At 42.8% G+C, this 17,816-nt stretch overlaps 1 protein-coding gene across 1 annotated transcript in view; it reads right to left on the bottom strand.

Moving 5' to 3' along the window:
• Positions 1–479: 479 nt before the first annotated feature.
• Positions 480–17,816, bottom strand: part of DDAH1 (dimethylarginine dimethylaminohydrolase 1) — a 56,279-nt gene continuing 38,942 nt past the window's right edge. Inside the window, exons 5-6 of the mRNA XM_065675204.1 lie at positions 5,510–5,653; positions 480–5,089 (exon numbers count right to left, since the gene is read on the bottom strand). Coding sequence (XP_065531276.1) covers positions 4,973–5,089; positions 5,510–5,653 — 261 coding nt within the window. The 3' untranslated portion in view covers positions 480–4,972. The remainder of the gene's footprint in view (positions 5,090–5,509; positions 5,654–17,816) is intronic.

Here is a 17,816-nt window from a genome sequence, read left to right on the forward strand (position 1 = left end):
GCGACCATTTGTCATGTTACCACAAAGCAATGTCTGAAATGTAGCCGCCTCTATTGACATCCTGGGGGAGAAAAGACAAGGTACGTGAATAATTCAACCATAACAGTCATGCCACTAACCCTTTGTAGTTTCACCTTTTGTAACTGATGGTAAATACAGGGACTGCAGAGAAGATACCACACTACAGTAACATGTTTAGTTATCTTGGACAGTAATAAAATTGACTCACAGCCATTGTATCTAGAACACATAGGCAATATCCCCTCTCTGTTATTCTTAAATGTAGAGTCTAAAATCATTATTTGTTTCTAAAGAGTCGAGAGGTCTTTAACAATCTTAAAGATTTTAGCACTAGTGTCTATAATTGGCTTTATTTCTAGGCATGTAACAAGCTTACACATAAAAAGATGGCATGAAACAGTATTAAATTAAATGCATACACTTTCAGTTTCAAAACAAGAGGCAAAAACTACGCAGTGCACAGTACAACTGACACTTTATTCCTTCATGATGGGGATATATAATACTGAAACTGCAAGAGTCACAAAAAAAACAAAAACAAACCCAACAAATCAAAGTGCAAACTTCTATTAGAACAGATTATGGAATGTATTGATGGTTTTGGCACAAAAAGTGGGGGAATATATACTGCAACAAGGTTTTCAGGTTAATGAAATGTAACACTTCTGTGTTCAGTAGTCATATTTGTGCACTGCAGAACAATACAACGTAGAACAGTGACTAACACGATTCACATGCAACTCTATTCAAGTTACATCACACGTCCAGTTAAAACTTCTCTGAAAATACACGTGAGGTCCAACAATACTTTATTCACAATCACTGAACAAATACCATTCTTTAAGCAGTCTTATCTTTTCAGCTTCCTTATTGATAAAAGCAAAAATAGAGAATCTTAATAGTAAATTATTTTCCTCACACGGTTCCATGTGAACATTGATGTTGTTTATCAAAGCAATTTGGCTCTGACCTCATTGATATAATGTATGAGAAGCTGAATGAAATCAAAAGTCAGTTCATGCCCAATTTGCTGTGAACAAAGAGCAAATGTGCACTGACTTTTTGGTTTTAAAACTGGACATAGTGTTGCCTATGAGCTCTGTACCTATCACATGGAAATCACCAAAAAAAGCAGAGCTTAGCTTCATGCAGTGGCATCTATTGAATACCAAATAGGAGTTGTATTAGCATGGAAAAGACAAAAATGCTGAAATGGAAGAATTCAAGTCTACCTTAAAAGGTACAGTATGCATTCACATTTTCATTGCAGAGAGAGACACTGTATTCACATTCTGGTGAAGAAACCCATGTATCACAGCTCTCCCTAAACTCTTAGCAAAGATAACACCCATAAAAGATCTATAATGCACATTGTAGCTCTTTCATTTGAACTGAACTAAATTGACTGATCAAAGGAAAAAAAAAAACCCAAACCCGAAAAAAAACGCAAAACAACAAGAACAAGAAAAAAAACCAAAAAACACCCACCAACAAAACCAAACCCAAATACCTTTGATGAGTAATTCAAGTCCCATTTCTGAGCTATTAACCACCAGAGTAACTTTTGCACTGGCCTGCTATGTCGTACAGCCTGACAGTTATCATTGTGTGCTTTATGTGGGCAGCTATTAGTGTTCAGTGTCTCATCTCCTTTTTTGGTTTGGGATTTTATTTTATTATTTATGTTAATCAAGGATGATGATTTATATCAGGCATCCGAGAAATGTTCTGGTGACAAGTTGTACAGGATGCCCATTACATGCATATGTATCGCAGCAGAAATGTCCTCACAACTGAATTCTTTCTTTGGGCAACAATAAAAATAGTAAACAGCAAGAACAAGAAGCACTTGGCATGATTTTAGTTTTTAGTACCATACTGCAAATACACAAACTGCAGTGCTCTTAATGTTTTTACTTTATAATGCCAGAGAAGTGTAACACTAAAAGCAGAGAGGTGAGGGCAATCTTACTAAGCAGCTTAGGTAACTTTGGGCATCAGGCTAGGATGTAATTCAGAGTGTCTATATTAGGAAGCTATGATACCTAACGAGACCAACAGAGAGAAATCTGGTGTGATTTAAAGCACCTAAACTCTGTGCCTGAAGTTAGACAGTTTGAATACAACTTGAAATCATCACCTGAAGGAATTCAGAAATCCCTCAGCTGCTCCCTGGCTCTTTCTGTATACCAAAATGCAGCCTTGAAGGCAAGGAAATCTAAATGGCAATAGGTGAAGGACCAACCTCTCTGTCAATACAGATGTTTCTCAGCTCTGAGATCCAGACTCCCCCTCTCCCTCCCATAGAGAGCCAGGAGAGTTCATTATTACCTATTCTATCGCTTTCAGGGACAGAAGATAACAACATCCACCACAAATGTTTCCCTTTTCTGGAGTAATCCTCAAGAAGAGGAGTCACCCTTGTCACTCTCTGGATCTGTATCTCCTGTTGACAGTCATGCTTCCAACTCAAAACAAGTCACTCGAAGCCAAAGTGGTCCCCTCAGCTTCTCCCTCCTCTAGGCACCTACTCAGGGAGGGAGGGAGTTTAGGGTAGTCCACGGGGGGTTGAGATACATTGGAGTGAAGAGGGAGGAATACAGAAAAGGAAGACTCAAGTAGGATAACTGAGACAGCAGAAGGCAAAATCACTTGGGGTTAAAAAAGTGCTCATCATGGTATAAACTAAAAATGGGAATCTGAGGAAGAGAGACAGATAAAAGGGTGGAAGAAAAAAAAAACAAAACAAAAGCACAGCAAAGTCTGAGAGGTAAATTGAACAGAAAACCCACAGCTTAATACTGTCCCAATGTAGCTGGATGCTCTGGCTCCCTAGTGAGAGGAGGGAAGAGGACCAAAGGACATAGAAGGGGATGAGGCCCCAGGAAGTGCATGGAAAGGTCAGGGAGCATTCTGTTCCAGCTTTGTATGACAGCTCCCATGGCTGCATAGGTTTTTAACAGAATACAGCTTGTCCCTAGAAGGTCACAGTTAAATACTGCAGGGTCACTTTTTGGCACAAGATCTTTAACATCAAGTAATTCTAAAATGCAGTAAGGGAAGGTAAAGAGATTCCCCACTACAGTGTTTACATCGCTAGAGCCTGATCACCTGGGTCAGGCATAAATGATGGTGCTTGGGAATGGTAAAGGAGAAACATTAGAGGAACTCTTTGGAACAGCATGAAGTCATAAAAACGGCACTTGCCCTTTGGCTGGCTGAAGACTTCCTTTTGGACATGCTGTCTTTTCACATACATTATATTTGCTCATCATTGCTCTCTCCCTTGTGATATCCGGTGTCATCACAACATACAGCATACCCACAAAACATCAGACATATTTGGGCAGCTGCCAGGAGGTTTCCTCCTCATTAGCCACCAAGATTAATTGAGAGATACACTGAGAAGTACCTGCGGATATGAGTACTTGCGTTTCCTCCCTTATGACTGCACAAAAAAGCACGCAGGTTTCCAAAGGATATCTAAGTGTGCGTTCAGTAAGCTTTCCTGCAGACCACGTTGCCTGAGCCCCCCATGTTCGCTTCCTACTGTACCTTAGCAACACACAAGTGCTTCAGGAAAGGTGGAGGAGATATCTAGGAAGTTGATAACATGTTCAGACTATTTGTCAGTCTCTGGAGAATTCCCACTACTGCCTCTGTTTGTGAATTTCTCCATCCTTAGTTTATAAATGATTTAGCAAGAAGCATGTGAATACAATGGTGTAGACTTCACTTTACTGTGGTGAAAATAAAGTATGACTCAGTGGGTAAAACACGTTGTGGAATTTGCTACAAAACCCCATATTTGTTTTAACTGAATAACACAGTAAATATTCATGCAATTAAAAAAAAAAATAAGATGGTTATTGTTCCAAGAAAAACTGCCCCAAGGACAGATAGAGTACAAATGCCAATCTTTCAGGAAAAAATAGCTTCCCTTATTCATACACATAATCCAGGAATCACTGTCCTTCAACTCCTTTTATCACCCTTTTCTTTTGAGTTTTGCTACTGAGTGGCCTTCAAGAGGAGAAAACAGAGATAGAAATGAAAAGAAAGATAATTAAACCCCTTATATTTTAGATCACTTTTTCAGATTTAATTTTTCCATTAGCATCTCAGTCTTTCATTTTTGTGGTCGGGGTTCTCCCTAGAATCTGGCCCTCTTAAAAACTCCTCTTCCATTCTCACCAAATTGAAAGTCATGGCATTAGCAGCAAACTGGGACCTGAACTTGCAGGATGTATCTTGTGTGGCTGCACCACTCTGTCATTCAAGTTTCCCAGGCAGACATTGCACTTGAACACTCCCATTGGAGGGAGCTTTTTCCAAAGTTGCTACCTGGCATCTGAAACAGATTCCAGCCACAACTCTGCCCAGCAGCATCGATATGATATGGCCAAGGCAGTGAGCACAGGCCACTGCCCACTCTTCCAGCTAGTGTATGGAAAGCTTCTCTACCACACAAGATACCAAGTTCATGAGCCCACTGAGTTCTTTTCAGTTTCCCCCTGATACCTTGCATCACTGAAAGTAAAGAGGACCAAGGAAGGAAAAAAAACAGCAAGGAAGCAAGAGGAAAAAAGACAGGAGAAGGGAACAATGTAATGACAACAGAGGTGCTTGAAATGCTGAGAATTAGTTGGTTTTCATAAAATTTCCACAGATGTTAAATCAGTACAGCTGGGGGTTAGCCACTATAATTGTCTCCTGCTAGCCCATGGGACTAACATACTTCAGAGTTATGTGCCCCCAACAAACCATACAGTCACCTTAAATACCATCTGCAAGGACATCATAAAAATACACAAAGCAAAAAATTTGTAAACAAGGGTTAGTAGCACAGTGGTACAGTAGATTGTCAATAAAAACAATAAAAGTGTGGATACAGATTCGTCTACCTTGTGTGTAACATTATTGCCAGTTACAAGGGAGGGACTCTGTAAACTCATAATTCTGGACTTTTGTTAATAAGCACAGAGCAACAGGTAAGTGACCCATCTATTTTCTCCAGTTCCATGTTGGCAATTGGTATCAGCATGTGGTCCTTCAGTTTTTCAAATACCTGTTCAGGAAAGAAAATGGAAGATAAATCATTACACTTTACACCTCTGCTTTCCCTTTTCTCTAAGGATTTACAGCATGAACAGGATTTATCAGCAGGGGCTAAGCCATCTCATCATCTGTAATCAACACTAGCATTTACAGTGTACGTGGCATTCTGACTATGGGATTCACACACATCCATCCTGCAGTGAGGGTAACTGCTGCTACATCCACTTATGCAGAAGAAGCACCAGGGGCACAGGAGACAAAGTAATTAAATCAGTAGTGGAGATGAGAACAGAGCCTAGGCCTCCCACCTTTCACCATCTGGTATTTCCATGACTGGTTACAACAGCCCATTCTGGAAAGCACCCGATTTCAGTTCCCAATGACTTCCCAGCAAGGTCAGGGTGCTGGAGATCTCCCAGGCACCTCTCACCTTTGCACTCTCTGGGTACTCCTCAGGGGCTCGGTGCAGCAGGACGTGACCTTTGCTGGGAATGTTTAAGTAGATGCAGTTAGCAGCAGCATCATCGGGCACTGTCAGCTTGTCATAGCGGTGGTCACTCATCTGTTGCATGGTCTGCCAGAAGACACAAAACACAGCTATTTAGACTAAGCACATTAGCAGCCCTAAACAACTGGGAGAACACAGCCTTCAAAAAATAGCTCACTGTGATTGCTAAGTCAGCCAAGGGCCATTTTACTATGCAGCAACTAAGAAGATCTCTTTTCATCTCTGCCCTTCAAGGAAGAATCTACTAACCCTAACTGAAATGAGCCTCTGTGAATGGCTCCTGCAAGCAGCAGGATTAAGCAGGGCATGCAGTAAGCATCCTCTGTGGGGTTTTCTCCTCAAGGAATGCACATTAAGTATGCAAACCTCCTGCACACATTGATGGACACTATAGGTACTCAGCACCTTCAAAAAATAAAGCAGCCATCATTCAGTACCTATAAAACTAGCGTGGATTAACACAAACAGGACAGGAACAGTTCCCAGCTTGGATATCAGCCCAATCTTAATTCTTTTCAAGGACCTCCTTTCTGCTTTATGAGCAGTTACTCTTTCACTAAGCACCTGTGCTGGGGAGTGAGAAGGCACATCTCCACTAATCCTCATTCCCAAGGGGACAACACAATAACCTCATCAGAAGAGTAGAGCTGGTGGGTTTCAGAGGCTTAGTTTATAAATATAGGGCTCATACACAAATTTGGATCCTGGCTGGAATTCCAGAGACAGAGACTCTCAGCAGACGAGAGGTATAAGATACCACGTATTGGATCAGGCTCAGCTTTTTAATACGGATGGGAAAAGCCTCTTCCCCATTGTACTGTTCAAGCTTTACTCCAGCTTTACCCTGACAGAGACTGAGACTAAGAAGTGAACAAAGCTGAAAGTTAGAATTTCAGTCCTACTAAAAGGCTAAGCAAATGCTAGTGTTCCAGTTTCTCTCCTAGCCCTGCAATCTCACCACACATATTGCAAAGATGCAAACAGGAAGAAAAGGAGAAAAGGATTTTTTTTCCCTCTTTTTGGCTTAAAAATACACTAATGTTTTCCTAAAAATAAACTGTTATTCTGTTACCAAAATTTTTCAGTTCCCTTCTTAGGGAAACCCCACAGATTTGCAATGTAACAGAGAGCAGACTTTAATTTTAGGCGCAGCTAAGTTAGCATTAACCCATTTGGAGGTCATTCATTTGTACTACTTCTCATTCATAAAAAAATACTATATAGAACTGAATTATACTGAGGATCTACAATATACTGGGAAGCAACAAATCAACTCTAGCCTGCATACACCTACAGTAAGTAATTCCTTTATAGGTCTGGATACATTTTTCATGCTGTAGCCTGAGTCATCCACATCCCACGGAGATCATGAAACTCACAGTGAAGAATGCCAGGCATTCTTGGGGAAGCTTTATCAGATTGTCATTTCTTGTTCCTTCTGAAGTTATGAAACCCTCCTGAGTTCCCAAGGTCACATCTACCTCCATAAAAGGTTAATGTGTTTTTCTGGGGAAAGAAATCCTTGCACCTTTACTTCACCGGATGTGTTTTTATTACTGTGCTTACCGTGGTTGGCTTTCCTAGTTAGCATTTTGTTTCGATTACATTGCCAAGATGTACTTTATTATGCTTCCCTTGATGCTGCAGACATCTATCAGCAGGCGACATGCCTGCACCCACTGCGACTTTTTCTCCCTGGTAATCAGGGCCAGCAGACTTATCCTCTACCTGCAGCTTCTCTTTTCTTCCCTACGTAATCTTTTTAAGCCTTGATTAAGGAAACGTATTTACTAAATCTGCACTAAAATACATGTATCAGTAGAGAAAAAGTCACCCTGCCTGGATTTCCCTCAGCTCCCACACACTTGAGCTTTCTCCAGTCCCTGTTGGAAACAGAATCCCAATATTGTAAGTTTTCTGTAGGAACAGCTCACTCCTCAGAAATACATTGTGAATCACTGTGAAACATTTCCGTATGAAATTATGAATGAATTCTTAAGCAGAAGGGTATAAATACATCTCCCATTCTTTCACTTCCGCAAAACACTGAAGTGAGAACACCACCAGCAAGCAGAACTGAAGAACAAGTGACAGGGCTCTAACTGTGCCTCAGGAGCCAACTTTGGGGAGGCTGGGAGACAGTGGCAAGGGCACGTTAGGAGGGTTGCTTTCAAGAGTGAGAAGTGCAGAAGTGGTGGCTGAATTATTTCAGAAACAAATGAGGAAAAACATGAGTGGTAAATTGAGATGAAGCAGCACAGGAGTTTGAGTACACAGCTGCAGGAGTGGGAATGGGATATGTGCTAGCTTGAACAACACTGCAAGAAAGCATTATTAGCAACTGGGGGTTTGACAATACAAGATTACCCTCCTCCCTCGGTCTTAAGATGAGAGGAAAATGGCACTGGCAAGCTTTAATTGCTGTTACAACTATGCCTACGTGTTAAAGTACTGTGTTGAGAGAGTACCCAGGCAGTAACACCCCAAGCCTGCCCCACAGGCAAGCTCTGGATGCAGCAGAAAGACACCAGTACGGTGTCTTTTTAAAGATCCACAGTGTTTTCTGTATTTCTACTATGTAAAGTCACTGGGCAAATGTAGCTGGCCAGATAGGTCTCCAGGGCAGAAAGAAAGATAAAAGCAAGGTCCTTTGATTGCATGTTCTATCAGATACACCCCAAAAAATGCATGGTTTTGGGGAAATGACAAGTTCACAAAGACTGTAGCACTCGCACAACGCGCTTGCAGAGTGCTTGGCTTTCCGCCCACAAACACTGTACAGCCAGATACGTGAAGAGGCAGGCATTTCCCACATGCCTAGTTTCTCTGGGAATTTTCTCCTGCCTGAAGAGGGTAATTCTCACTGCGCATTCTCTCAGCCCTTAGTCATGCTTTCCTTGTATTGAAGTCATTCACATAGCCTAAAATGCCTTTTCTATAGTTTTTTTAGTGCGCCCTCAGACAACTGAGGTAATGGATAAGCTCAATAATCCTAAATATGAAGCAGCATTATGCATGAAGGAAAAATGCGTGTGCGTTTAGGGCCTATTATCACTGACAGGGTTAAGATGACCACATGCACTTTTAAAACAGGCCAAGCCTAGTTACAGATTTTCCCTTTCTATGGAGAAGGACTCAGCCTGAGCCCTACTGCCACCCAGCATCCACACTGCTGCAGGACAGAGAGCAACCAAACCCACCACCACACCTGCAACATGCCTTTATTTCCAACACCCCATGAACAAACCCAAACATATAGTGAATATTCCTCTGCCAGCATGGCAATGAACACTGCACTTAAAAACACCCATGTTGCAGTGACAGAGCTGAAACCAGGACACAGAGGAGCCGAAGTGCAGATTTTCAGGGCCCGAGTTTGATTATCCCCTGGCTCCCAACTTTTAAAAGAAAAATCAAACCTAAGCCCAAGTCAAGCGCATGTACCTTATACCTACAAGATCATTCCCTCACCAGCTTTCAGATACCCTTTCCTAAATCCTTCAAGTCACAGTACTCTTCAAAGAAACTATTAACTTAAAAATATTTAAGATATTCTTTTCATCCCATCCTTCCTCTTTCTTTCCAAGCACATTAAAGTCTGGCCTGTTTTACACTGATGCATATGTAGCGTTTGTGCCTGGGGTACAGAAAATAGTGCTGGTTACCAAACCTGCCATATCTTTTAAATGCTTGCAAAACCTGACGGAGCTTCCTTAGTGCTGCATAAACGGCGGTCTTCAGACCCATGTGAGAGGTTACGATATCCCACTTCTGAATCCTAAGACAAGGACTGGAAGTGGCCGAGATTTGGTATGTGGCTCTCTGGAACCTCAGTTCATTAGCTGTCATATAGAGTGATCCTAGCTACAGCTCGCTTTTGAACCTGTGCAAGGTAGCTTCAGAGTTCAGACACACACTGTGCAAGCAAGCATTTCTTTTCCTTTTTTTCTGAACTTGTTCCTTGGATTTACAGCTCCCCTGCTTCTTGCACTAGAAAAGACGGTGAGCAATCGATCCTCAGTTGCCTTTTCCACATCATTCCTTATTTTATAGGCACCTATTATCCCATTAGTTGTTGCTTTTTCAGATTCTAGTCATAGCTGCCTCCTAATCATAGCTGCAAGCTGTTCCAGGTATCTGTCTATCCTTGTTTCTCTTTTCTGAGTCCTTCCAGTTCTACTCTACCTTTTTTTTGGAACAAAGGTACAGTGCATGCCAAGTACACACAACAGTCAACATGCAGATGCACCACAGCTTTAATTAGTGGCATAATGATGTTATTCATTAAAGTTATATGTAACCATTTGCCGTGGTTTAAACCGATCCACACAGCTCATCCACTCACACACCTCCCCCCAACCCTCCCCGCTCCCGGAGGGATGGGGAGGAGAATCAAGAGAATGTAACTCCCATGGGTTGAGATAAGAACAGCCCAGTAACTAAGGTGTAACACAAACCACTACTGCTGCCACCAATGATAATATTGATAAGAGAAAATAACAAGAGAATACGATACCACCGCCGAACGAGTTCAACCCCCCCGAAGCGAGACCGTGCCCTTCTGGGTAACTCCCAGTTACCTCCCTGGGCATGATGTGCTGTGGTATGGAATACCTCTTTGGCTAGTTTGGGTCAGGTGTCCTGTCTCTGCTTCCTCCCGGCCTCCCCTCGTCCCCAGCAGAGCACGAGACTCACAGAGTCCTTGGCCAGAATAAACATTACTTAGCAACAATTAAAAACAATCGGTGTTATCAGCTCTCTGCCCAGGCTGGAAGTCAAAACACAGAGCCTGCACCAGCTACTAAGAAGGAGCAAAACGGCTCCTGGTAAACCCAGGACACAGAATCACAGAATCACAGAATCCCAAGGGTTGGAAGGGACCTAAAAAGATCATCTAGTCCAACCCCCCTGTAAGAGCAGGGTAACCTACAGTACATCACACAGGAACTTGTCCAGGCGGGCCTTGAATATCTCCAGTGTAGGAGACTCCACAACCCCCCTGGGCAACCTGTTCCAGTGCTCTGTCACTCTTACAGTAAAGAAGTTCTTCCTGATGTTAACGTGGAGCTTCCTATGCCCCAGTTTACACCCATTGCCCCTTGTCCTATCACTGGATATCACTGAAAAAAGCCTAGCTCCATCATCCTGACACCTACCCTTTACATATTTGTAAACATTGATGAGGTCACCCCTCAGTCTCCTCTTTTGCAAGCTAAAGAGACCCAGCTCCCTCAGCCTCTCCTCATAAGGGCCATCCTATGATTTCATTTTCAACTGAGCTGACAATTTCAACAAGCCCAGCATCTTACTTCTGTAGTAATGACAAGTCAGAGCACATTATTTCATACGTGATGTTCACATTGTCATTCTCCCTGCCCCTGCTGCACATCACTTTAAGCTTATCTACACTGAATTCCATTCGCTGTTCTATTGCCCGATCTCTGTCTATTAAGTTCCTTCCTCACTTCTTCATATGTGAAGAAACAATTGGCACTGGAGAAAGAAAGCAGCAGCCTTAGGGCTCCATAGAAGAAAGTGAAGGACAGAGTGGGACTGGCAAGCTATGCCACAGTGCTACCTGCCTGGCGGAGGGACTCAGCCTGCCATACCAACCATGCTACTCAACAGCTTCTCAGAGTTTCCTTCAAGTGCAAGAGTGCCAACAGTGACCATAAACAGTTAGCCAGCCTGACCAGAAGGGACAGAAGAGCAGAGCTGGAAAAGCCAATGATCTTGCTTGAATGTCAAGATCTATAAGGAGTGTCAGTAGGAAGGGGACAAGACAGCCACTTTGAGCAGCATAAATCACAGTGGAATTATCTAAAGCTTCTTGTCAGATACTGAAAAGTCTACTAGAGATAGAGGACAGGATAGCACAGAGCCTATGGATGCAAACTGCATTTGAGATCTTTTCGAAACCAGCAATGCCCCAGTCTGCTGTCGTCAATGAGCTAAATTTCTCAGCCCATACACAGCCAGAGCATTACTCTAATATCCACCTACCACCCACACTCTCAGCAGCTGGACTTTGGGCTTTTCCTCCCTGCTGCACCCTCTCAGTCATGTTTTCCAGAACAAGGAACTCTTAAGCAATGTCTCCCACCCTGCTCCTCGTCTTTTCCTGGCGCAGGACACCTTTTGCATCACCACTGATGTGACGGGTCCCAAGTGCTATTCACATGCATACCTGTGCTGCTCTGCCCCTCTGAACCACATTACATCATGCCCATGCTGTCACCTGCCTGCCAGCTCTGCCCAAAGAAACCACAAATGGAAACCAAATGGAAACCACAACCTGAGGAGGGGAAAAGGAAGTGGCTTACATGTGCTGTTGCGTTCAGTCAAGAAGGCGAGAGGACGAACATCCTGTCTTTTGGAACAGGAACCCAGGGAGAGAATAGTCACAGGAAAATAAAGCAGCAAAGGAATAGAAACATGAGTCCCCATTTACGCAAGTCAAATGACATCTTCTCAGTCAGCCTCTGACCCAGCTCCTGTGGCTGACAGCCTTACTGGTGACGACAAATATGTATTGAAAGGGACGCTTTCCTTGCCCTTTGAAAAGGAAAATAAACCAAAATAGATTAATCCAACAGCCTCTCTTCTATATATATTTTTGATTCTGTATCTTCCAAAAGACTAACTTTTTCTGCATATATACAACTGAACAGCGCTGACACTCATGGTGTGTTTATTATAACATCTGACTTTTAATCAAAAGAACTAATTAAAAGAAAACCACAACTAGTTGCCTTTTTAAAGTAGCAGGTCGTCTGGTACTCAGTGAAGACCTGTGTCCTCTGAGATGCTGTACACTGCTGATTAATCAAGTAATGGAAAACCAGAAGGAGCTAAAAGGAAAATGCACAGAATTTCTATATTTTCCTATTGCAATGCTGAGAGCAGCAAATTCACATTTTTTTAAATTTGGGGGCAAGTTGTCAATTGTTCTCTGGATTTCACTACCTCCTCTTTGTTGCTGCATTACAGGAAAGTCATCATTCATCTGCACTTGCTGCTAATTCCCTACCTGATGTCATCCACTTTCAGTTATTAGTATTAGTAATCATTTCCACAGCAACCCATTGTGATATCATAAACAGAGGATTATGACTTCATGCGGGGAATAAGCAGAGGCACAAATGATGAATTTTTAAGGAAGAAGAGATAATGTTTTCATGTAAACTTGTGCATTACTAGAAGACAGACACTACACAGGCAATAGGAAGAGCAGATTTAGCTGAGCCTTTCCATGCTGCCTGGAGGTACAGGCTGCTTTCTAAGAACACCAGATAGTTGAAGTTTTCCCTTCAGTGCCCCTTCTGGAGGCACTTCTGTGGCAAATCTGGGAACCCCTCAGCTTTATGCAGGCACTATAACCCTGCTGTCATGCAGGGGAACAGTACTCGGCTTTTTAAAGCTGGCACACTGCAGAGATTTCAGTCATACAAAATGGAACAAGAACAAAAGGCATTTAATCACAGAAATGGGGACAACTGCCAATGCTAGAACAACTCCTAGCACCCAACTCTTTAAAAGCACTGCTCTGATCAGAGCTTTGGATACAGACCAAGGGTCTAGTTGCGCAAAAGAGACTCCTTTCTATTTTATCCTTATGATGTGGTTTCGATAAACCTCCCCTGACCTCTGTCAGAACAGCTCCATTTGCAATAGCATCCTTTAGGGAATAATTTAGGGGATGAATGAACAGCTCCACTCCCAACAGAAGATATTGAATGGGAGAGTTAAGAACAAGGCAGTCCAAACTTTTATCAAAAGCGGATGGAGGGGGTGGGTGTATTCACTGAAGTCATGGTACTGCACTACTGCACATATTCCAATACACTCCTGTCCACAATGAAATCCCGTTGACTAATGAGGTCAGAGCCTGGGTTACCAAGGACAAGTTCGGAAGTGCAGATGTCACCACTACTCTGAAGGACAAAAGTGGTTACAAGCTTAGCTGCATTATCTGCTCTGCCTTGAACTTGCATGGCAATGGAACTCAGCCCTGACATCCGCCACAGCCAAGCTGCCTCTGCAATCAGCATGCGTTCTTCTGAAACCCCTGATATTTCAAATGCGACTCCATTATCCCAGATCCCAGAGGGAATACCGCAGACACAGCTGGCCACAGGGATTAAGCTCAGGCCGTATGGTGGGATGAGTACTCTCCTCGTTGCAGCCCTCACTTCTAGGCACCATGCTGGATTTCCTACTTTCCTTCCAGGTCCTCTGCTCCTTTCTGAGATCCATCAGCAAACACCAGGCATCTGGCATTACCTCAGAGCAATGGGCTCACACCAAGGCTTTCTCTACCAGTCCCATGGAAAGACCCTGTTGTTAATGCTTTGGAAAGTGTCCAACATTAGAGCCTATCCAAAGGACAACATAATTTCCTAATGGGTGGGAACACAACTTCGTTAGTAGCCACTCGCTACAAATACAATATATACTGCTTGCAACGGAATAGTTGAGTTTGCCAAAGCTGGGAACCTGTGTAGCCCTCAGATCCTTTGGGATTGTTATCAAGTTATCCAAAGGGTGACATAGAATGGTTTGAACATAGACAAAGCTGCACAAACCAAGGATGGTGTCCACCATCATCTGCTTCTGTCCAAATCTTCACTTGTCACAGAAAGTAGAGGGGATCTGTGCTCTGTACAACCAACACAGACACCAAAGGACAGAAATACAGCTTTTCAGGATTTAGTATAGAGGGAGTACAGCAACAGATTCTGTGTCACAGTTCCCATTGTCGTCTTGTCTAGCACTTGCCTTTGCTGATGGAATCTGAACTGGATTACATCCCGGGCCAGTTCCTGCTCTTCTGTTGTCACAGCAAGACCCCAGGGCTGCGTCCTTCATTGTGGTAAGAGCCGTGCAGAGTGTTCTCCTGCAGTGCTGCCCCATCACCATCCTACACAGGGGCCGACACTGTCCCAACCCAACTTCATCCTCGCTCATGCTCACGGTAAAGGTCAGTGACTCCAACACTGCAAGATCAGAGCCCAAATCTGACATGCTTGGAGAAAATCCTGGCCTCACTGGAGTAACAGAAAAATCCTAGGCTTTACCGGCTCAACAACCATGGCTAATGTTCAACTATGGAACTGCGCATATGGAATTATGAACAGGTTTAACTACAAAAAGGAATTAAATGTACGCTGAAAACAGCAGAGGGAAGTTAAAATTTCAGCTGTAATAGCCACTACAGGCCCTGGCACTTTCTGCAGTTCATTTGTCTCTCTCTTTTACTCAGTTTCCTCAAGTGCCACTTTTCAGCTGCAGCCCAAATAAATATCCTATACTTGCCAGAGCCTGAAGAGGATTTCGCAGTTAACATGTCACTTCTGATTTATTATCTGCTTCTAGCATGTGCTCTATAATCCTAAACTCTGTGCACTCATTTCCTAGCTCACTCGCAGTCCTTTACATTACACACACTGCACTAAACTCATGATCAATTGCACTCTGCCATATGTGAGCACCAGATGCCATTTCTCTTTCTATTTTTAAAGTATAGTGAGGACACGAGTTGCACCAGTAAGGACAATGAAGGAAAATTTCTCTTTCAAACAAGACTGTTAGTAGGAAGATAAATCCTATTTTAAATAAGAAATGTTAGCATAGCATGATGTAGCAGTTCACTTGCTGCCTAACAAGACACTCTATGGAATGAAAACAACTCAACCAGAGATAGTTAAAGACAGCTTAATCATCTTGCTTGTATGACTGCATTTCCAGACATGAAAAATAGCAACAACAAAGGAGAGGTTTAAAATAACAAGCTATCACAATAAAGGAGTGACATGCTGGGCCGTGCCAGACAAATGACCCAGTGGAAGGTCAGGGGACCGTACTGCCACACAGACTACAATGAGTAAAGAGAGGAACAGCTGACAGCACTGCTATAGCTCAGCTGCCCCACTAAAATGCAGGGAGCAGCTTTTAATTCTGAGTATCAGAATCTCCCAGAGATCCTCCTGCAATTGCATTCCCACAGGACTGCAAGAAGCTGATTACCAACTGACATTTTTTTCTTCAGAGGCAAAGGAACAAATACAAAGAAATCACTGAGGTCATAAAGCAACAATTCAGATGTTAGAGAATGCTCCTGATCAGCAGCACCGCCAACTCCATCGTTTCCAAGATGGATGCTCTACCTATTTGTTTTCCAATAATTTCTCTGAAGAGACTTAGACTGGAGGAACAGCTAGAGGCTCCCCCAAATGAGAGTGGATCCAATTGGATCCAATACACAGAGCAAGAAACACACTCTGTGTTGCTTCATATGTGGCTCTGACTGGGTCATGGTTGCCTGATGTAACCTGCTAGCTCACTAGGAGAAGGACATATGCTGTGACACAACACTGCTGTTCCAGGCCAGAATCCCTAACCTCAACTGGCGTGACCTCAAATGGTGTGGTCCTTAACCTCAAGTGGTGTGAGCAAACATGACCAACGCACACATGTAAACATGCTGCTGAATGTCTGATGCAGAGAAACACACTGAAAACTGACATAGTTAATCTCTTTTTAAAAGATGTCCATCAACAATCAAAGGCTGCTAGGTTATCTTGCTCATTACCATCTTCTTTTAAAAATGTATCTGCTTTTTACTGTACCTTGACTAATGCTGGTGTTTACTTGAGACTTAGTTACCACCAACATTTAATCAGCTTATTCAAAATACATTTTTGGCTATGATAGCTGAATTGATGCACTGCAACAGTGAGAAGAACTGTGCAAAAGGCTTTAATCAAACTGATGAGTTCTCAGATTAGTCCTGGCTCAAGTTCAAATTGCAGCTCTGAGCAACCAGTACTTGAATTTTGCTCATGTTTATAAACATTCTGTACAAGTGTAGGGCTGTCTGGATATCTGCAAAGTTCATCAGGCTGCTGCTCACAACACGTTTAGAGTCTGAGACTGAATATTTGGGATTGTGCATACTTCACAGAGAAAGATGCAGGGCACTTTCCGTCCTAGACTAAATCAATTGAACAGCATCAGGAACATCAGACTTCTACAACCAAAACTATTTGTCATTTCTTAGGGAAGACGACATGGGTGATAAGCTGGGAATGTGCTCCCAGAGCTTCACATAATGATTTCTAATAAGAGAGTAACTTTGATGGCTTGCTCAAATGAATGAGCAAACTTGAAGCCACTCCAAACTGGGAAGTCAAAGGACCATCCTCTTGTTTAAGAGCTCAGGCAGAACAATCAGGCTGCTATCCTGATTTACCGTTTATTGCTGACAGGCTGCAAGTCTAAGCCAGCCAGGAATACACTTTCCTTTCCTGGCCTCCATAATTCAACCCATCTCCAGCAGGGGAGATGGAGATTTGAAATGTTGGGTTTATCATAGCTGGGGACTGATCCATTTTAAATAATAAACTGTCATCAGATTAAAAAAAAAATAGATAAAAGAAATAAAAAAACCAACTTTGCTGCTGAGCTCTAATAGTAAAAATGATGCTGCTGGGAAATGAAAAGTCCTAGGATTATACCCATGAGGAAAATGTGCAAGCTCTGAAAAGCAAATGTGCAATGAATTATCACAGCATGGCAGTAAGGACAAGAAGTCTCCTGGGCCTCCATCTTGCAAATATTTAAGGATGTTTCATAGTAATAAATATCACTAGCTTACTGAAGCTGAGGAGATGCACAAGACATGCCGGATGGGCTCCTAAGTAATTTGGGAGCCAGGTATGTTGCTTTCAGAGTTACATATTATTTCTCCTGTAAATGCTCTGCCTGGCACAAATTCAGTTCAGTAGCCCTGGGCACTGATAGCGGTGCTGCTCTAAATTCACACTTTAGAATCAGGGCAAGAGATGCAAGTCGGGTTGCATAAGCTGCATTTAAACTGAGCGGATTTCAGAGGCTTTCTCACTAGCACAGCAGAGCTATCTCCACCACTCCTCATTTATTATAAGGGACGCAAAGCTGGCTTCCTTCATGAGTTACCAATCATGTTGTGTCATGGAGGCCTCTGCACAGCCAAAGAGCAAAGCCTGCACTTAGGTTCTTTTTTGGCAAAAGAATCAGCATAATCATAAGCTGAAAATTTAGGACTTGCTGCCACCACCTTAAAGTAAATTTTGGTTTAACTTTTCAAGGCAAGTCCTGAGAAAAATGCGTAAGGCAGCAGTAATACTTTCAGACATGCTCTGGCTTACCTGCATCTCCAATCGAAGTGGGCAGGATGGTAGGTCCTAAT

The sequence above is a fragment of the Lathamus discolor genome, chromosome 3 (genome assembly GCF_037157495.1).
Source record: "Lathamus discolor isolate bLatDis1 chromosome 3, bLatDis1.hap1, whole genome shotgun sequence".
In the NCBI taxonomy this organism is placed as follows: domain Eukaryota; kingdom Metazoa; phylum Chordata; class Aves; order Psittaciformes; family Psittacidae; genus Lathamus; species Lathamus discolor.